Source organism: Gordionus sp. m RMFG-2023, chromosome 2, assembly GCF_954871325.1.
Source record: "Gordionus sp. m RMFG-2023 chromosome 2, tfGorSpeb1-WG-v2, whole genome shotgun sequence".
NCBI lineage: Eukaryota > Metazoa > Nematomorpha > Gordioida > Chordodea > Parachordodidae > Gordionus > Gordionus sp. m RMFG-2023.
The window spans coordinates 26,373,663-26,396,991 of record NC_088776.1 but is presented as its reverse complement, the minus strand read 5'-3'; the positions used below and the strand labels follow the sequence as shown (position 1 = coordinate 26,396,991).

Genomic DNA, 23,329 nt, shown 5'->3' with positions numbered 1-23,329 from the left:
GGTAGATCTCTTTAATCTTATTAAGCCTTTTTCAAAAAATTAAAATTTTCTGAATAATCTTAAAGATATTCTATATTTATTTTTGGGTATAATAATTGAGGATTCGTAGTTTATGGGGATTTTTATTTTAGTCACACCTGTTTTTATGTATTAATATATTGATCCATTTCAATTTATAAAAATCGTCTGCATTATATCTAATGAATCAAAATTGGTACAAAGAATATCAAAATCGTATAGACAAATGCTTTGATGAAATGGCAGAAACAAAGTTAAAGCTTATGGAAATCAGAAGTAAATATTATTTTATTTTTATATATTTAGTTTTAGCAAAATTATGTATGTTAAATCTTGATATGACTGTTGAGTTTGAAACCAAAACTAATTCTAATATAGATAATGCAAATGATATATGTAATAGACTCAATACTAATTAGATGAATCAATAAATTTTTTTGTTCTTCATTTTACTCATCATTATCAGTCGCATTTATATAATACACATATTATAATATAATAAATTACAACTTACAATATAATTTAAACTAATTTTTTTGCTTCAAAGAAGCTTTTTAAATGTTTCATTTGCCATACTCCTGTTATAACAAGAACAAATATTTGGGAAATTGACCACCACAAAACACGTTGATTAGTGCTTTCACTTGTCTTTCTAAATTTTTCTTCCCTAACCTAAATTTATTTGAAATATAACTCAAAATAGGTTAATTAACCCTTTGATAATTTTGTTCTTTGGCAATTTGAATTAACTGATCCAAAAGTTGTCGAATTCTTAGTTCTAGTTCTGTATACTTTTCTTTTTTGGTTGCTTCAGCATAATTAATAGTGTGTTCACCAATGTTTATTCTTAGATATACTTTCTAAAATATTGTAGATATAATATGTTGAAAATAATTTTACCAGTTCTTGCCTTTCAAACAATGTGTGTCTAGTGGAATTTGAATGCAAACATATAACATGCTCACCAGGTGTTTCAGATGTAAAACTAAACTGTCCAGCAGAACTATAGAGTTTAGACATTATTGTTTTCCCATCAGGATCATTGACATGAATATGCATTCCAATACCTTGAGGAGACACAATAAAATTCTTTGTTTGGGGATCTATGACCTCAATTTTGTAGATACCTAAAATTTTAAAATTATTGAATAATTTATTCATCAAAAATAAAGTCATATTTTAAGCTAATTTTACATTATAAATCATTCAAAATTTAATTTCCAAATCATTTTATTATATCCTGTATATAAAAAAAAAGGAAGATGGTAAAATTATAACAATTATATTATAAATAAATTAAAAGAAAAAATTTGATGAATTATTCATATACATTTTAGAAATTCAAAATTAAGACATAAATTAAATTCAATTGTAATTAGTAACACATTAAAATAAAGAGGGATATATCCTTTAAAAATAAATCAATGCTTGTAAATAAGTTATAAAGTAATATTTATTAGAAATTATTACCCTCAACTCTAGTTTCATCAGGAATTTCTTCAATAAAGCATTTTTTTTGAGTTTCAGCTATATAAAAATATATTGGATTATCTGCCAATAAAATTATTATTAAATTAAAAAATAACGCTAAAGAAAGAGCAATAAAAGAACACGTCATTTATCAATAAAATAATGCAATTACGATAAAAAAAGCCCAATCATATAAAAAATAAAATAACAAACACTTCTTTCGGTATGATGTATCCAATGATATCATTGGATGTATCAAATAATATCGATATAAATAAGTATTGATATTATATTTTTGTGATTTTATTCTATTTCCTGTTATTTTTCTTAAGGTCATATTAATTTTAACTAAGAACTAATACTTGGCATAAGCTAGTTAAAATAAATCAAGTAGTTATTTTTTTTAATTTAATTTATTTATATTAACTTTTATTACACTATTTATTAAATCTTTTCTAATTTTGTTAAAAATAAATATTTTTATTTAACCTAATTGGTTTTTATTAATAGATTGTTTGAAATTGATCGATATTGCATTTAGATACCATTTTTCTTTACATACATACATGTTTAATATTGTATTATTCGACTGGTAATAAAGGGAAATATTAATTTTTATTCCAATATTCCGTCCTATATATATTACGCCATTGCTTATTTCAATAGTAATATGACAATATTATTTATCAATCCCATTTTTGCATTCGTAAAGATAGATACCTCATCTATGCAATAACAAAGGGTTGTAACCTGAAATGTTTAGATATTGTAAATATTTATAGAAAAGGAATAATGAATATATTTAAACTTATATATTAGTATTAAAAAAACTGAATGTGTGTTATCTTATCGTATTTTGGTTCGGTTATTATATTTCTTTTATAAATGTATATCTATATTAAAATATATGTGGTAGTGGATTTTACCTTTTTGTCTTTTCTATTTTGACTATTAATATATTTTATTTTCTATGGTACTAATTCCTTTTTTTCTTCAAATTGTCTTCTTTTTTTTGTTGATTTCCTAAATTAACCCTTTTTTTTAAACATAACAGAAATAATCTGTGAAACTAAAATAATTTTTTTACAACGAAAAATAATTTCCTATCCCGAAAAATATTGATTTTATTTGGATTTTCTTACATTTTAAAAATAAATTTATTACAATTTTTTATAATCTAAAAAAAATATAACATTAACAATTTAATTACTACATTTTTATTTCTTTTGCAAACAAAAATAACCTGATAATTAAAATTGTTCATCAAAAATAAATGAATGAATTGACAGAATTAAAATAAAAAAATGATATACCACGCCAAATATAAACATGAACAAACAAAATTAGTGTTTAATAAAAAGAAATCTGCATCAAGCCCCCATTAATTGAAATTCAAATATCTGGGGGGGGGGGGATAGTTTACATTCAATTTTGTTTAAGAGATTTAGGGGGTAGGCGCTTGTGGGGGGGGGGGGTTAGGATAAATTTATTGATAGGACAAAATATATTGCTATAAAAATTAATACTTTTATTATAATATAATGATATAGCTGAACATCGATCAAATCTATATATTTTAAACAATCATAGACATTATTTTCCAAATAAAAAAATTTACTATCCTTATGAAATTAATATTTTCATGCCAAACAATACACTATATTTTGATAGTTGGTAGTAGAGCTAAAATAATGTTAGACATTATTTTCCAAATAAAACTCATTTAAAAGGATTACTCAGCAAACTAATAATCATGTCAAACAAAAAACTATATTATTATAGTTAGTAGTAGAGCTAAAATAATGTAAGTTATTATTTTAAAATTTATGAAAGGAGTACCATTTTTATTATAAAGGTGCAATTAATAATATGAAACATCGCCTTCGAATGTGGCGGTAATTTTTTAGGGGAAGGGGGGGGGGTTGGCTTAGGTTTTTGAGTGGGGTTTGCATCCAATAAAAATCTTGTCATGTAGCCACTGCTCCTATTTCCTCCAATGATTTTTGCCTTAGCTTTCATTTCATAAGACGATTACCAACTCCAACCGCCTCCTATAATTATAGTTTCTTCCATGGTATCTTTGGATCCTTATTTCCTTGAATTTCTTTATTTTAGTTAGGTTGCCCAATATTACAGATTGCGTTGGAATCGGGAATAACCACGGTTACACCGGTGATGATCACAATCATATCCATGGAATCAAACAATATTGGGCTTACCTTTAATCATCTCAGGTTTATAGTTAGATAGTTTTATTCGATTTTTCCCAATCATTATTACCAAATATAATTCTACTACTTATTGCTAAGGTTTACTAGGACCATCTTAATCTTCCAGGCTCTACCCTATCGTAATGATTTTGTCTAATTCCCTCTCTCCCATCTCTGAATCTCATCAGACCAATGACATATATTATAAAATAGTTGGCACGGCATTTATAATTTTGTTTAACCATTAGCTCAGCCTCTAATGACGTTAGAGCAATCCGATTTCTTTCCTTTCTCCAGGCAGTCGAGGTAAAGAGAAAACATACACGCTTCTTCATTCCAAGCATGGGGATTTATCGTTATTAAGAAAAAATTCTACCCATTCCTCCTTTGTTTTTAGATCATTTAACTTTAAATATTCTGGCGAATCATAAAATTTAGAGAGAATTACAATCTCCTAAAACAAGACATCAATGTTTAACGGTATTTTAAATATATTTATTAAATCATAAAACCATCAATTGAAGGTTTCTGTTCCAAGGTCATAATATTTATATATTTGTAAATAGAATTATTAAAATCGATTTTGATTGCAAATATTCTAAAATTGTCTTAATAAAAATTGCTTCTTTTAAAAATATATTAATTAGAGTATTATTTGAACATTTTAATATAATATTTTTAGCAATAGCGACATAAAATTTATTATCAATTTTTAACTGTAAAGATGAACACAGCTGCAACATAATTTTGTGAATCTTCATTAATAAAAATTCTTCTGATTGCAATTGAATATTAATAGCATGTAGTAGATTTCCTACATATGAAATCATTCCTAAATATGCTTCTGTCATTTCATCCTCGAAAAAATTTTTAAAATTTCAGGGCAGCATTTATAATCTTTATTTAAGAAGTAATTTTTAAAGGTTCGTAAAATTTTAAAATTCTATCCATGATAACCACCTGATAGGGACATGTCGCAAAACTCACACCATTCCAAGTCAGACCACTCCACAAACTCCTTTTTTAGTTGATGAACTAAATTCGTTAAAACATTTTATCTTTCGACATCCATAGATAATACATTCATTGCCTTCTAGCAAGAATTATGTAGTATATGGCATATATTGTGCTGTTTCAATTCGGTAAATACACATTGGTTTTTGACAAATTTCACAGAGGTATTATCAGAGCAGAAAGCTGACAAGCAACTCATTGATAACCCGGAGTTAGCTCTATTTACCATTATGTGATTAGCTATATTGTATGATTTTTTACTATCCGAGGTAATTTTTTTAACAGTTTTATTGAAATACCCTTATTCTTGTTGAAATAGCAAAGGATAAAGGGAAATGTATTAATATTTCCCTTATTAGATGCATCTGTTAAAATTGTATATGGATGTCAACCTTTTAAATCGTCTAGAATTGACCTCTTGGATTCAGGTCATAAAACATTTGTGATAGCCTTGCTCATTTTTTTTCTACAACAATAAAGTTTAAATTTATATTGGAGTCGTTAAATAATATTGGGAAAATATTCGACCCATATTGTAATGATAGGATGGGTTTATATTATTTCCGCAACTGTAGTTGCATCTGTATTATTAATAATGTGATTGAACTATAATAAATAAAATAAATATCAGTATCATTGAAATTAGTATAATATTATTTTATTATATATCTAATTTAACCTGAATGTGTTAATTAAGCGCCAAGCCCTATATTGTTATATACAAACTCACTTAAAATGATAAAATATGAATGAAATGAATGATGTTGATTTATTATTGGATAAAAATTAAACAGGATAGAAAGAAATTTACAAACTAGACATGTTTTTCGAATAAATATTTAACATTTTTAAAAATATATAAATAATCAATTACTGTCTCTCAAAATTATTATTTATATAATAAAAACGTTAAAATGCTAAAAAGAAATTGTGCGGGAGATATTAAAAAATTGCAGTAGTTTTGCGGGAGTGAGATGTTTGCGTGTAAACTAAAAAATTGTGGGAGTCTCCCGCTGATGGGGGAAGACATGGCAATTCTGGTTACCTTAGTCTATATATAGTCATAAAATATTTTTACAAGATAGGAGGTTAATTTTAATAAAAAAAATAAGCCTGGAACAAATATGAAATATATTTTTACTAGTTTATACAAGTAATATAATATATTACTATATAAATTAATATAAAAGCATGGTAATAATTTATTCCAAACAAGTATAAGAAAATTATTTATAAAAAGTAAGTAGACATATAGTTAATATTATTCTATCATATAGAATAAGTTACAAAATACTAGGTAAAATTCCACTTTTACAGACCTATCTGACAGTTAGAGAAATATTACAGTTAAAATTTTAACAAATTTTACTAATCAATGCTCCTGATAATAAATATAGCAACAATTTGCATTAAATTATTTAACGCCATCTATTTATTTTAAATAAAAAATTGTATTAAAATTTAATCTTCATATTATCCATCTTACAATGTCTTTAAAACATATTTTCTTATGTCCTTAACAATATTTTATAGTTTTCTGTAAAATATATAATTCGCTAAATTGGTAAAAATTTGATTGTCATATGATAATTGATAAAATTAGATATAGTGTAAATCTACGACATATAATATTCCACTGTTTGTATTATGGTTTATTTTTTTAAATAAATTTATTATTTAATTTTATCAATAGTTTTATAATTATATATTACTTTTTAAGATAAATAAATAAAAATTACTCACTTTATAAAAAATTATATTTTATATATTATATTATTTAGTAATTTTATGGATATATTATTATTTATTAATAATTATAATACATTTCACTTTTGTCTTAAGACATATCTTTGGCTTATATTCCATTTGTTAAAAAAATATTTTTGGTTCACTTTTTTTATATATAAATGCTTTTTTCCAAAAATTTATAAATTATGATAAATAGTTTTATAAAAAAATATCAACTTTTACATTCTTTCTTTCAAATTATTGTTTAAGATATATGCATACATTTTAGAGGGTCAGGGAGTAGGGGGAGAACTAAAGTGGATAATTTTTATTGGCTTAAAATGATATTCACAAAAAGTAATAAATTTCTGAAGGGGGGATTTTCCCTTGCCCCCCCCCCCCCGGCTACGCCTATGCATATAAGTAATATATATATCAACTTTTAACATTATTGTTCTTTTTAAAAATTTATTTCTTTAGCACATGTTCAATATCTAACTTTATTTATTTTAATCCTTACTATCATATCTGGGATTTGCCTATTTATTTCAACACATTATTCTTCATATTTAATTTGTCAATTCTTCATTTTATATATTTCACATTAATAATTTTCATTTCATTATTTTTATAAAACATAATTCATAATTTTCATTACATTTTTTAAACATTAATTAATTCTTTTCAGAAATCATTATATCGTCTAAAAAAACACTGACCACTTTATCAGGTTTATAAAGCGTTGAAATATTATTGATACCCTAGTTAACTCAGAAGGGATTCTTAGACTTATGTAATAACCAACAGAAGTTGAAATTACTAGAAGGCCTCTACATTAACTCCGAATTGAACTATTTCTTAAATCCATCGTCAAAAATATATAGCCACCTACGATCTTTTTAGTTAGGGCGACGAAAGTTGGTAGTAAATTGCTATCATTAGATAAATTGTTATAAGAAAATCTCCGCATATGCCTAGATTTTTTAGAGATATTTACCGTTTACGTCCGCCGAAATAATTGGAACTGCTACAGGATCCACCTTTTCGATGACGTCTTTATCTAGTAGTCTCCAACTTGGCTTCTATGATTTGATGCAGCGGAAATGAAACTATTCTTACCTGTAATAGGTAATGCGTAGGTTTGCATGCGGATAACTTCATAACAAAATTAACGAAAATGGTGATTGGCATGGCAGATTCTTTTAAGTATAGTTCATATTTCATATCAAACAAGTAAATAACATTTGTTAAGTTTATTTTATTTATAGATCAAGTTTAAATATCAAAATATATATTCTATCTTAAAATTTTTTTTACAATGATTTAAAATATTTTTTTATTCTTGTACAAATTTTAAGTCATTCATTATAAAATGTTAATTTGCAATCTATAAATATAATGCATTTAAATAATATTTAAAATATTACTAATCTGAATGAATAAAAATTTTAATTTATATAAATAAAAATATAATATAGATTTAAATAAAATAAAATAAATCTTAAATAAAAATATTATTGATATATTTGACCTGTCCATTCTATTTATACTTGTCAATTCTCACTTTACTAAATTCTTAGCTTAGTTGTATCATATTAAACATATGCCTTTGGACTAATAAAAAAATAACCCTTTAGAAGTAGGATTTTATTAGAATTGAGATATGCCTTCAATTGAAAAATTACTAAAGGTATTAGATTTACTAAAACCGAATATTGATATAAAAAGGTAAATTATTTTGATGCCTATTCTTTTATTAAATTATTAGAAAAAAATTGGAAAAGTTTGAGAAAATTAAATACTTAGGAGCGTTAAATGATATTCTTCATAATCATATCGAGAAGTTATAAATTGTTTTATATATATATACAATTTACTATTTATTAGAAGTAACAATGGCAATTATTTATCTATTTTAAGTAAAATCTGTGAATCTTATATATTTTATTTTAATGATGCTGAAGCAGATGTTAGGTTAAAAGCTGAAGATTGTTTCACAATTCTATCTAAAGTTTAAACTCTTTATAATTTTGTATATTAATTTAAATAAATAATTGTTATTTGATTTACGAAATAATTTCTTCTGGCTCTTTTCTTATTGCATAAACTTTGAAATACTCTTGTCTGAGAAAGCATTGGATTATAATAATTTATTAAATATACTAATTAGTTAATTAAATATATTGTACAAATATAAAAAAATGAATATTATTGCTTCAAATTCTTATCTAGCAATTTTTTAAATTTTAGTCTCACGTTGATTATATTAGTCGTATTCAAATAGAATTGTTCAAGGAAATTAAACATAATGGACTAACTAAATCTTTGAAGACATGCCTCATCAGATTTGCATATCTATTCAAATTGGTTCGCAAACAAAAATTCAGGTACAAATGAAGTATTAATACAAAAAAACATCAATAAAGAAACTTATCTTTAAATATGTAAACTAGAGATTTGTGTTGTTAAAGTAACTTGTTAGAAGTAATGTAATTATCAACACTTTTATAAAAAAAATAATTAACAAGGCATATATTTTGGTGTATAACAAAAAAATTTTTTAATTTTAAAAAAATATTTTTTTTTGTTATATTTAAAGTCGACTATTTTTCTTAAAAATTTTTAAATTAATTAAAATAAATTTAAAAAAAAATGATGTTCCTATTATTTTAACTAATATAAGTCATTATTTTTCTGGTCTCCAAACCCTGAACCCAAACTGGGTTCAGAGATTTTTCACTGAACCCAAACCACCCATTTTTTAGGAGGATTCATCCCTGACCTAACTTCATATATATTTATCTATTCACATTTTTTTTGTTTTTTTTATATGCATTTTGAAATTTTGTTAAAAAGAATAATACTCAATTTAGACTAAATATTAATTTCATATAGTATATATCAGAGATCTACAGGTCTGGACCAAAACCAGCCAGGCCAGGGTATATTTGCTGGGCTGTATAAAAAATTAAATAATCCAGAATAAGCTGTCTTAAACAACCCAGTTTAGCCCATATTATTTTTTTGATCTACACCTGGGTTGGGTTATATTACAATAAAAAAATATATATTTAAATTATCAGAATGTTATATAACATTTCACTTTCCTATTATTTCTATTTTTAATCAAATCATACAATTTTTATTTATACATATACACTCTACTTTATTAGGTAAATAAAATAGTTATTATGAGACTTATTTTTATCAAAAATTACATAAACTATAGAAAAAAATAATTACCATTTAAACAATTACAATATAATCAAATACAAGTAATATTACAAATAAACAATATAACTAACCACATTATTTTATTATGTTTTTTACTGTCTAGGTTTATAAAATAGTTATTGATCTAGAGAGCGACTAATTATTATATTTTTATTTGAATATATTTAAATTCCCACATTTTACATGATATTGCCCTTAAATTTTCATATTAAAGGCTTTTATCCTTAAAAGAATAAAAGAAATAATTTAATATTACTAATTTTATAAGCAAATTTAAAAAAAATAATATAGTTTTCTCATGAAAAAATATAAAACTATATAAAAATAATATATAAAAAACATGTAACAAAACTATTTTTCTTTGAGATGTGGCAATGGGTATTTAATTGGCTACAATCCATAATTTTTAAATCACTATGGCCCATTTAGGGAAAGGAAAGAATATTAAATTTGGGCTTTATCATAAAAATTGCAATCACTACATTCTTCCCCTATCAAATAATTGATGGAATATTTTAAAATATTTTTGTAAAATATTTATATAAAATTTATTTTAAGAATTAATAAATGTTATATTGAGATTTTACCTCAATAATGTATAAATATTATACCTAACAGCAATTTTTTTTTTTGAAAATTGGTTACCCAAGCATAGCTTGTCATCTAGTCTTCGTGATTGAAATAATTTCATTCACATCAAAAACAATCCATGTTTTTAAAGTTATTCAATTTAAATTTGCTTAAAAGATGAAATATGGTCAAAAATGTTTATTTGTGCTTAGTGATATAAAATATCTGGATAGCAAATATAAAAAATTTTAATTATAAAAATACATAAAATTTTAGCAATACAATAAATGTACCCCAATTTTAGAACCTTAAATTTTAGCAATAAAATAAATTTACCCTATTTTTAGTCAATTTAACACAACATTACAAAATAAAATACATTTCGCCAAAGAACACAAATGTACTTATCAAATGAAAAATAATCTTCATTTTATAATAGGCAAGATAATTTTAAAAGTAATTAGATATTAAATGATTTCATATTAAATTAACCGTAAGATATCGAATTGGTATATATTTCCCTGGCTGAAATTTATTTTTGGAACCTGCGTTGTAAAAAAAATATTTTTATACACCTGTGTCGAAATTTTTTAAAAAATTACAGGACTAAGTCAGGCTTGAAAACATAAGAACCGGAGCAGGCCAAAAAATAATTTAAAAAAAAATCCGGGTTGGGTAATTTTTTTTTTACAAACCAGGACTGGGCCTTGCTCGTCTCGGATATATATATTTATATTAAAAATATAAAGTTTTAAAATTTTAGTAATTTTTATGAATAATGTTAAAATACATTAAAAATTAAAAATACCTTCAGAAATAAAATATAAAAGCGAATTATAAATTACTTCAATTTTCATATATCATTCATAAATAATCGTCCTATTGAATTTAATGTTTGGTTATATTGCCATTCATCTTTATAACAGCATTTAGAATTTATGAGATCCTTGCATGATTCCCATGGACCATTCTATTCCATTTCAAATCAAACACCTCACAGCCCATCTCATTCAATTTCGATAGAAATGTCTAAGCATCCTATATGTTCTAGCAATTTTAGCTTCTAAGCAATTATATTATCTAAAGTAAAGGGGATTTAAGTTAAAAAATATACCCTTTATGCTATTATATAATTAGTTATTAATTAAAAATAAATTGATTTGAATATTTAATTATATATTTATAACTAAGGCAATTAATAATTAAAGGAAAAAACAAAGAGGAAAAATAATCATTACAGTCATCATGTTTAGTTGAAAGTTTAAAATTAAATTTTCAAAATACTAGGAACTCTAATTAATTATTTGTTCAGCTACTTAATTTCCTATCACGAATGATGTATAAAAAATGGCGGGAATGTTTTAATGCAATAAAAGGTGTTTTTTTAAAAACATTTTAAGGCAATATAATTGATTTAAAAGTTATATGATAATATCAGGGGTTCAAAGCAACATTATTTTTGCGTTTCGGTTAAATAAAAGTGTTCCGTTCCGGGCTTTGGAACGTTCCTAAAAAAATACCTAATTTAATATTTTTAAATCATCACATTTTATTCATTAATCTTTATTTAAATTAATATGAATTAATTATTACATTGATACTTTTAAGATACCTTAATAAATTACCTTTATATTTTCCGGCAATCTTTCACAGTGGCGATATTTGGGTGATTTTATGGCAATATGCATTTATAGAAAAAATATTTATATTATATCCAACGTTTCAATAACATATTAGTTATCATTTTCAAGGTAATTAAATAATTAATAAAATAAAAATTTAGACAAAAAAGAAGAAATTCTAAAATTAATAAACAAAAGATAAATGATGTTAAATGTAATAATGTTAAGTACAAGATAATAAGCTCTTCCATTCACTAGGAAGATTATATCAATCTTCCCTGTTATAATTATTTCAGTTTTTGGCTATTTCTACTCTATAGTCTTTTGATTGAGTAAAATCATTTCCTTATTATGGACAAGGCAATTATTTAAATTAATATGATGATTAGGATAAATAATGCTCCGCAAGTGCGCCTGAATATTGTTTTAGTTTATATGATTGATGTTCTTTTATCACGTTTTGATTGTGCAACAGGTTTGTATTTAAAGTTGTCTGGGGTTTTTCTCTATCTTCTTATTGCCCATAAGCGTTAAACATGGAACCTTTCACCTTGTGTATATACATATCTTCAGCCCTCAAAATTGGTGGATGATTCTTCTTATTTAAATTAACTCCTTAAATTGTCCCAGTTTAATGAGCACGAGAAAAATTATACATAGCCCTGTTTTCATCACAACACTCAAGGGCAATGAGCTCAAAGAATGCGAAAAAGTTTTTCATCTTTAGACATTTACTTTCAAATCAAATTCAAACAATGCGTAAACATCAAACAAATAATAGGTGTTTAATAAATAAATAATATCTCTATCAAAGTAAAAGGGATGGCAAAAACTGATCATGTTAGGAAAAAAAACCATCTCTTAACTTTAACGAGGTTAAAAAATATGAAATTGTAGCATTTCACATAATTTAATTAAATATAACATTGTTTTCTACTATAAATCTTAACTTTAAGGGTATACAAATCAATTCAATAAAAGGAACCAACTAATAATGGGATTTTAGTAGAAAATGTTTTAATTTATATTATGATCTTATTTACTTTATATAATGTTGATCTAGGTAATATTATCTGATGGTGATGTCATGTTAATGAAGAGGAGTATTGAGCTGACTCAAGCTTTATAAATCTCGACTTCAAAGCACGATGAATCTTTTTCTAAATAATTTAAGAATTTAATAAGATATTGAAAATGTTTTTATAAATAGGTTTGCACTTATTTTCTTTCCATAATTTATTGGATTATTGCACCAAAATTATTGAGGCATTTTCTAATCTTTCTGAAATTCGAGGCTTGAATATTTTAAATAAATAATTTTATTATAATTTATGAATAATAGCTTTAGATGATTTTTAGGTTGAAGCTTTTTGATTTATGGGATGATATTATCCTACATTTTATGCCTCTAAATTTAATTCCTGTATTACAAAATATTTGCAAATTTGATAAAAGAAAATTCTCCGATATCATTCTCTAGAAATTTATGTTATTATCTGTCTCAATATCTATCTCTGTTGGCGGAATTTTATATTTTAAATTACTTGATAAATTAGATTTAAATGCTTATTTTGAAATATAAATTTCAAAATTAAATTAAATTTTAGTTTAGAAATTAATTATGAAATTATAAATAAATTTTAGTAATTTTTAAAGTAAATTTATTCATTCGATAAAGAGCACACTGCCGCTATCTGGTGCGCTACTTTAATAACTGATAAATTTAGACTATTGACTTTTGTTTTATATGGTAATGAAAAAATATTTAAAATTATTTATGGTTTGATTAGAAAAGACACAAAATTTAAAGTTATATTTATGTATGATATTAACAGGGCTTATATAACACATCTTTATCCGGCATTGATTCTTATATCTCAAAGACCCGAAGAGATTATTCAGGAGGCATTGAAAGAATTTTTAATTATTGTGATGCCTATAACAGGAAAATACGCTAATATGATGGAAACAAAGGTAAGATTATGACTTAAAATATGCTTGAGTTATATGTGTTAGCGTCAATGTGTTTTTCCGGCAATGTGTTATTTTTACAACCTTAAATCATTTTTTGAGTGCGTTTTTTAAAATTTAAAAATCGGATTTTACCGGAAATATATTTGATCATATTTAGAATACCCCATCATGAATTATAAGCAATTTTGCTGTTAACCTTTGAGTCATTAATAATTTATATAAAAAATATATGAAAAATCTATAAATTATATTAAATTTAAAAGTTCATGGGAAAATTGTCAGAAATTCATAGGGTAGGTATTCCTAACATGATGGAATACTTTTCCGGTAAAATCAGATTTTTAAATTTTTAAAAGTGCGCTCAAAAAATAATTTAAAGTTGAAAAAATAACACAATGCCGGAAAAAATGTTTTGACTCTAACATATATAAATCAAAGACCTGTAGAGATCAAATTTTGAGGCCCAGTCCAAATTTAAAAGGAATTATTCAAATCCGACTGAGTTTTTAATGATCCGGGTTAATAATTTTATTTTTAGGCTCGGCCTAACCCTGGTGTAATATTCTATGTTTTTGGAGACCTATTTTTAAAATCTCTGACGACCCAGAATATCCGATCCTGGAAGGTTTCTGATATAAATGTAGAAAAAATTACCCTTCCTTCCAATCATTTATTTTCAGCCTCACTAAGGACCCGATAACTTGGCGAAGACGCTTATATTGAATTTGGACTAGGCATTTTTTGATCTTCTCTATTTTGCTTATATTTTTTTCTCATGATTTAAATTTATACAAAATACAAATGATTATTTCTAATCAATTCTTTATGTATAGAAATTTCTTCAATTTTACGTTTCTTATATTTCAGGAAATACTTAACAATTTCTACGCATCGTCAAATTTATCCAACGCCAATAAAAGGATTTTTGCTGAAATTTTGTCCGTTATTGTAAAACATTCCAGATATCCGAAAATTTTTTATGTTGATCTTCTGACTAAACTTTTAAGTGAGATGATTTATTTGTTATTTTGATTATAGAATTAGATTTAACGAACGTTTTTTATATGATCCTATTGAATACATAATCATTTTATTATCATAGGCTCCTATTATGCTAGAATTAAAATTGAAATGCTTAGAAAAAAATTATTTAACATCTATAATATAAACTTAACACTAAGTAAATAATGAATGCTCAGAATTATTTCTTAATGCTCAGATAAAAAACTAAACTGTTCAGAAAAAATACTAATTGCTCAGGTATAAAATGTAACGCTCAAAGTAAAAAATGTTCTTCGAATTTAAGAAAAACATCTGTGAAATTCATTAAAAATTCTTATCTCCAAGGCCGTATCCTAGGTTAACTTATTACTTAATAACCGGCTATTTAATATCGATTAAATAGCCAAAAAAGCAAAGAAATTTTTTTTAAACGAAGGAAACCAAAAAAACGAGAATAAAATATAAAAATTAACAATGACACCAATACTTAAAATAAGCTAAAATAGGGTGCCCTAGTTCCAAAGCTTTTTAACATACTAAAGAAATGAAGGAAAAAAATTTTGAGCGTTTCAGTTTTTATTCCGAGCGAAATAGTTATTAAGATTTTATTTAAAAAATGAATTAAATGAAAGCACAAAATTTTTAAAAATGTTATCCTTTGTAAGCATTGAATGCAGGGTTTGGAAAATTTTTCAGAAAATTGTATCCGGATACAGAAGCTTTAAAAATTTTTGTATTTAAGAGAAATTTATGGCATTCTTTACATTGTATGTAGATTATTGGTATGTTCATGTTGGGCGACATCAAAAAATTTTCTAGTTAATATGCTTAATATATATTTGCAATATATAATCCTTGTGTAGCATTATTGTTTTCATTTTCCGATTCTATAATTATATGAATGGAGGTGTGACGATTTTAAGAAAATATGGGTTGTTTAGAAAATTATTATATGACGACTAACATCATATATTACCTTATCTTAAAATATCTAAACTCGGATTAAATTTTACATTCAAATTAACTAATATAATTTTTTTAAAGGATTTGTATCTTGAATGCAATTGATTAAGATACAGATATTTTTATAATTTGTATCGTAGACAAGATAAAAAGTTTAAAAAAGATATAAGTATCCCCAATATTTCCCAACCCTGATTGAATAGTAATTTTAGTGGATCTCATTAATAATTCTTCTAATTTATTAAGATTTATAATAAAAATTTGCATTTCTTTAAATTGCCAATCTCTTCACTTAAATATTCAATTTTATATGTATGGTAATTAGTTTTTATTAATATTATACATAATTTTCTTTCAAAGTATCCTTGCTGCCTGTGCAAGACCAACACAATCAAGACACGAATCTCATATTGGGGAATCTGTTGTGCATCAAAAACTTGCTCGAAATTTATCCTTTCATTATATCCTACCCTTCTAAATATTCCAAAACATTGATAGTAAAAAAAATCGGTACGCCCAGTGTTACACCGCATAACGCTTCAGAGGAATACGAAGATTCAACTTTTATTTTATTATTGAAAGTAATACAAATATTTTCGCATAAAAATCGATTTGATAAGTAATAAAAACATGAAATATTTTTTTGTATGCATTAAATAAATGTTTTTGGTTCGAACCCTAACTATACCAACTGTATATAGATTACTTTTCAACTACTTCTGTATCATCTGGACAATGATGACACAAACATCTGCAACACGGCGCTTGAATCACTAACTCTTTTCTTAAGGCGCGTTATGAGTTCGGAATTGTTGATGAGTTATAATTTAATAGCTCTCACGCTTTGGGAATACATAACTAACCCTCAACAAAATACAGAATGCCTCGTATTTCAAATACCGGATCAATTGAAAAACATTCCGGATAGTTCTACCCTTAAAGGTATTATGCCGATTGATATTATAAAATGGAAATTTCACTTTACTGCCTACTTTTTTTAAATTTTTTTAATATTTGTAAAAAATATTATGTATTCATGTATAATATTGAAATAGATGATCAAACCTTAGTTATCAATTGTGGATATTTGACAGACGTTAAGTTGCTTTTAAGTAATAGAATGTTACTTTATTTTTTTAGGGCTGTGCCAATCCGCATATTTTTCACCGATCAAGATACTCGTTCAATACAGATCCGATATTTTTTATTTCTATAATTTTTTTAATATATTTTATTTTAGAATTTAAAACATATAAAATCAATTAACGTTTATAAAAATATAGAGCATATATATAAATATTAAAAAAAAACAATTAAGAGATCGGTTTACTTGCATTGCTATATGGAACAATGAATAATTAAGATTAAAAATTAAAAAAAATATTATTATAGATATTAACTGTATAATTAAATACTGCATTGCTAAAAAGCAATTGGAAAATATACAAATATTGATGCTCAGGACCGTCAAAAATGGAGAAGAAAAATCAGAGGAGAAACTGGGTAAACATAGAAATCGCCCTTACGGAGAAGAATCAAATTTTTTTTATATAATTTTTTTAAAAAAATAATTTTCAAAAACATTTTTTAAAATATATTTTATTCAATTTTTTTATCAAATAAAAATATAGATAAAATATCTATTAATATACTATTTTTATTTAATATTAATGGAAAAATAATATATTTATTGGCTTATTAAACTCAAATTTAATGAATATATATCTAAAAGAGGGTGTTTAATGCTAAAATATCATATTAGGAAACCCGAATGATTATTGGTTAGCGTTTTTTTTTATATTTAGGTGTAGATACATATATAAAAATTAAAAAAATGATAGCCTTCTTTGACATTTAATTTATGAAATATCGAAAATAACCGCAAACTTCTAAGGCACACATTGCTGGCGTTATTGATAGAAATCTCTTCATTTTTGTTTTCAATACATATATTCACGTGTAAAACATTATCACCCAAGATATTTTTAAAATTGTAATTTGACCGGATACCGACTCAAAACCGGCCGATGACTACTGCTTTCCATGATATCCATTGAAAAATATTTATTTTTGTTTAATGTCGTCATAATTATAGTGCTATAAATATTTCTAAAAAAATCGAACGCTTTCATGTTCGCGTTCAAAAAAGAGGAACGCGTTCACATTCGTTCAAAATATTATAAATTTTTTTTAAAATATAATTTAATATAAATAAATGTCATATATTTTAACACATTATATTAGCCAATATAATCATAAATGCAATATAATATAGCAAATAAATAATATTTTTATTTATAAAAAAATTAATTTTTAATGACAATTGTTTTTCAAAATTTTAATCTTATAGACAGAAACGTTTGGCAGTTAATACGACATTAACTATATTAAAAACACGCACTACACAAATGAGGAGATTGCGGTGTTATACTTAATAAACAACTCTTATAACGCGTGGAATTTATTAAAAACATTTATTGTTCTTCCCTTTGCTTCAAATAATTGAGATAAGTTAGCCTCCTCCAATCCATTCTCTACTTCCTAGTCAATAAAAAGGATATCTCGAAATTAACAGTTCTTGCATTATGATTTCTAGGGTTATCAATAACGCTATAGGTTTATTAGGCTCGTTCTGTGGAAGCTTTATCCATGGCCATTGAGGCTTGAATATTGGTTGTATAATTGTAGAAAGAACATATTGATCTTCATATATATGTTCTAATCTTTAAAAAAATATATGTAATTAATTTGATATTGATAGGCTTACTACCTCTTATTAATCTCATTTAATACTGCTTCTATCAATGATTGATCATATTTAAGGCCACTAATTTTTTTAATTTAAAATAACTATCGTTATTGTAGGAGTCAAATAATCAAATGCATTTTTTCTTTAAATTTAATGATTTTACTTACTTATATTATATATAATAAAAATTAATATTGCAATCAAATGTCGTTTTAAATTGGAATCTGAAGATTTTGAAACTGATATAAAACTTTTTGGGCACATTTTTCATTTAGTATGTATTGAATTCCTATGATATAGGATGTTACTGTAAAATATTTATCATATTTGGATCATGGCAATGTTAATTCATCTGATTTATATTTTAAGAATCAGAGGATGATAATGAAATAATAATATCCATACATACACTTATCTATTAAATTAAAATATAAACAATAATATTCAAATTAATAAACTATAGACTTGTTAAAAAAATTGAAATGTGATAAAGGAAAAACAGCTGTTTAAAAAATATGAGACTTTTTCTTAAAAAATTTGAATTAATATTAAATTTTTCTAAATAAATAAAAATAATATGTGTTTTTAAAATTGAACGAACGTTAAATTCGAACGCCTTCGTCAAAAAAAGGAATTCACGTTCAAAGTTCGTCAAAAATAAAAGGAACTCATCATTTTTTTCAAAAAAAATCGTTCACGAACGCGTTCTTCGTTTACAACACTATATAAATATATGTAAAATATTCCAAGAAATATATGAAAATATTGTGATTTTGACCGATAACCGATCCTATAACTAATACTGCATTGCTGACGTTACCCATTGAAAAATCTATATTTTTGTTTTATATATGTATAATTACTACTAAACTTTATTCTAAAAAATATTGTGATATGACCGATTTTTCAAAACCGACCTCGTTGATTGTTTATTCACTTACAAGATAAATAATCCTTTATACCAAATTTGGTAAGAAAAACCATTAAAAATAATTAATATTATAATTTTTATTTATAAACTTTTCTAATCATTTTTATCGATTTTGAGAATGAAGCTGGTCACGTCCCGGACCGATTTTTTTTATAAATATAAAAAAGGAGCTTCAAAATGTCTACTAAATTTTTTTATAAAAATTGAATGTAGTATTATTTCCAAAAAATTGTTTTTACTTATTAAATAATAAATAAATGGTTGGAAATTAGAAACAAAAAATTTTTTTTTTATCTAAAAGTATAATCTTTTTACGTGATTTTGATGTTACATTTGTTATTTACAATTATATAATTTTTAAAATATTTTAATTTAATGTAGCCAGATAATTTAAAAAATACGTCATTTGCCACTTTGAACCCTAATATCTCCAAAAATATAAATGTTATGGTGCTAAAATTTTGGTTATTTCTTAGTTACATTAACTTTGGTTTATCAAATTTTAAAAGAATCGAAGGGGGTCGGTGGAATCCCTTTTGATCTCCTTTTTTCTTCAGCAGTATTGTTTAAACCATCATTTTCAATTATGTCAAGCTTCTAGAGAAAACCCTGCCTTATCCAAATGTGGTATGGAGACGAAGGCTTTTTATAATGAGGCTTCCCACCCCCTTTCGCAAGTCTACCTCAACAATTTTCAAAATATTTAAAAAAAATGGGAGTAGGAAGAAAGCGAGACTTGAATACCTTGATAATAAAAATGAGTTAGATTTGTTTATCTCTTAGATTGCATTAAAAACTTTTATAAGAACCTAATTGATCAAATGCAAAACAATGAAATTTCGGTTAAAAATGAAAGGTCTTTAATGATTACTGGTATTTTGATTGATGTTAATATTATTAATTTCTTAATTTACGATTGAAATAAAAATTAAAGGTATTAAGATGTGAAAGGTACTTAGTTGACCTTTTTTTTTATCATTCTTGAAAAGGAATTAAATTAATTTTTTATTCACGTGTTGAGCTAAACTTTCCTTAACCTCCTCTTCCCCCTCCTGGCATTATATTCCTCCTTATAGTATATGTATGTCATTTTTGCACCTAATATTTGTGCAAAAAATAGATACTTTTTGACAGATTTTTATAAATTAGCGTTATTTGACAGTTTCCAAAAAAGGCAATTTGTTCTTTGTTGACAATTATTATTATGATAAATAATTATTCTAGCATCTTTTACAAAATTTTGTAAATAATTATTTTGTTAGTCACGGATTCCATACCTACACTAAATTCACCTAGTGAGCAATCTTTGGAATCTATGAACTTCGAATCTGAAGACCTCTCATGTTTACCTAGTAGTATTTCGGAGGATCTCGACAAATTATTTACGTATGAACCAGAAGAATTGGGACAAAAAGATTTTGATACACTGAGCGAATCGAAAGAGGAGAGTAGTTTAGATAGTTTTGGAGAAAACGTTAATAACGGTATATAATGTTTTATATTCATAACAGAGCTAAACCCATGAAAAGTTTTTCGGTAAGGTAGTTTAGAACAACAATTTCAATCTCATTTGGTTCAAGGCGAATTAAAAAACGAAAAGTTTAGGATTATTTCGGTTTAGAAAGTAAATTTATATTAAATCGATACATAAATATTATCGCACCTAAACTTTATAAATATTTAAACCCAACACAATTTTTGATAAATAATCACCCCAAAAAGACTTAATGCAGGAGGATGATGTATTAGACGAAACGTTAATAGATACTAACGACAATATCGCAGATATAGATGAATCGCAAATTAAGAACGAATATATCTATGATTTAAATTTTGATTACAACTTTCGCTGGCGAAGGACCTATCAGGTATAACCAAGAATTATTATATTATATGTCGCACAAGTCATTATGTAATTCAAAGTAATGACTCAAGTCAATGAGTCTTTGAGGGGCACGATCAGGGTTGTCATATCTATTACATTGACTGGTAGACTACCGCAATTTTTTAAAAAAGTCCAAATCTGCCTTACTCAACTCAACTACTATTTTTGAAATTTTTCAAAATCTACAAGTTTTGAAAATTTTTATAATAAAATATGATTAAAGCCCATCTCTTTTTATTGGATACTCTTCTTAAATTTATGTTTTATTTCTACCAATATAATATATGGAGCTTATATAATTATCGCCATCTCTTGTATAGATTTCAAAATGAGTAAACAACCATCATTATTATAAAAAATATAATGTGAATTTTTATTTGTTTAATAAATTATTGACTTGCCTTTATTAAGAGTCATTTTTAATTTTTACTATATCTTACATTTGAATAAATTAAATATATAATTAATTTGTGTTGTATTGCTTTTCTTCTAGAATGTTTGAGTTCATATAACAATAAATTAAGTTATATATATATATTTTATATATAAATAAACAAAATATAAATATGTCATTAGTGAAAGTGGGACTGCCGAAGCCCTGGCAAAAGCGTTATAGGCCCAAGGGGAGAGGTAGCAGCTCCCAAATTAAAATATCCACAATCCAAAAATTTTGACAAGGAAACCGTGGGCATGATGCATTTTTGAAACCATCATTTTAAAATCATATTTCTACCACTAGCGCAAGCCACTTCATCTGAAATCACCAAAATATTAAAATTAAATATACTTTTAAACATTTCAATTTACTTCACTTAGAAACAGGAGTTAAAATATAACATATTATCTTTAAATTTACTAAATGTTGAAATATGAAAAAGAAAAAATTTTATATTTTTAAAATTATATTGCAACGTTCCCCTTTATTTAATCATTTTTTAAAATTGCTACGCCTTCTGTTGGGGAGGTGGAATCAATATGATACCACTTATTTTTTAAAGAAAAATTTTAATTATATTTTATTTTTTATAGATAAAAATAAAACTTTTCAATATAACAAAAAATTATCGGAATTTTTTTCCACGCCTCAAAGTTAAAATACAACTCGATGTAAAATATGAAATTTTTGCTATTTTACTTCTATTTATTAAACCCAAACGAACAAATAATATCTAAAAAGTTCATACAATCATAAGATTTAAAAATATTTTGAATCTTGGGAAAAAAAACCTTAATATATTTAGACGTAATGTATTTTTGAATCGCAATTTAAAATTCAATGTTAAAGACTTAGCCTAAGTTGTGCTATCTGAAAAAATTGATTGTGTTAGTAAATAATCAGGAATTACATTTTGGCGCACTCAGATATTGAGTGCTTCTATAATTTTAGTTCTAGCTTGATGTCAATATTGGCAATTTTTATTATTTTGTCAATAATGCTTTTTCCTAGAAAATATCTATCAAACAAGTTCACTAAAATATACTAAATGAGCACCAATTATTGATATAGGCTTCAGAATTAATGCTTTTAGAAATTCGCCTGGCTTCACGCTTAAGGTATAATATCATAGATTTTATATGGCTTATAATTCGGTTTCTTTTTTGTTGTTTAACGAAATTGAATAATGAATTTATATAGTTTTATCATTTTGATAAAGTAGATTATTATATTTTATCATCTCTTTTATTTTATATACTATTTTTGTATTGTTTAATTCTAAGTTTTCTCGCTGCATCGCTAGAGCCATTTCTATTATTTAATTAAACGAAAGGTTGTCCGTTTAAGTATCTGGATATCTTTATCGTAATTCTTTTGAGATATCTTTAACCCAGCAATTAAGTGATCACGAATACATCAATCTATATTGTCTTCATATTCACATATATTAGTTGATTCTTTGATTTTCTTTAAATAGTCCATCACGGTTTCTGTTGGTTTGCGACTCAATCTAATAAAGTATA

General features: G+C 24.9%; 2 protein-coding genes across 3 annotated transcripts in view; one reads left to right on the top strand and one right to left on the bottom strand.

Moving 5' to 3' along the window:
- Positions 1–451: 451 nt before the first annotated feature.
- On the bottom strand, positions 452–1,666 carry LOC135923660 (transmembrane emp24 domain-containing protein eca-like). The gene is made up of 4 exons (XM_065458527.1): positions 1,489–1,666; positions 919–1,145; positions 732–878; positions 452–690 (listed from the first exon to the last, which is right to left on the bottom strand). The coding sequence occupies exons 1-4, from the start codon at positions 1,634–1,636 to the stop codon at positions 541–543; spliced, it is 672 nt and encodes a 223-aa protein (XP_065314599.1). The 5' UTR covers positions 1,637–1,666; the 3' UTR covers positions 452–540.
- A 6,416-nt stretch (positions 1,667–8,082) lies between these two features.
- The window catches only part of LOC135923203 (uncharacterized), a 105,930-nt gene continuing 90,683 nt past the window's right edge, over positions 8,083–23,329 (top strand). For both annotated transcript variants that reach the window (XM_065457826.1, XM_065457825.1), the window contains exons 1-10: positions 8,083–8,168; positions 8,209–8,283; positions 8,328–8,451; positions 8,691–8,827; positions 13,702–13,840; positions 14,708–14,846; positions 16,166–16,386; positions 16,507–16,747; positions 20,748–20,969; positions 21,208–21,353. In XM_065457826.1, the coding sequence (XP_065313898.1) occupies positions 8,104–8,168; positions 8,209–8,283; positions 8,328–8,451; positions 8,691–8,827; positions 13,702–13,840; positions 14,708–14,846; positions 16,166–16,386; positions 16,507–16,747; positions 20,748–20,969; positions 21,208–21,353 (1,509 nt within the window). In that variant the 5' untranslated portion in view covers positions 8,083–8,103. The remainder of the gene's footprint in view (positions 8,169–8,208; positions 8,284–8,327; positions 8,452–8,690; positions 8,828–13,701; positions 13,841–14,707; positions 14,847–16,165; positions 16,387–16,506; positions 16,748–20,747; positions 20,970–21,207; positions 21,354–23,329) is intronic.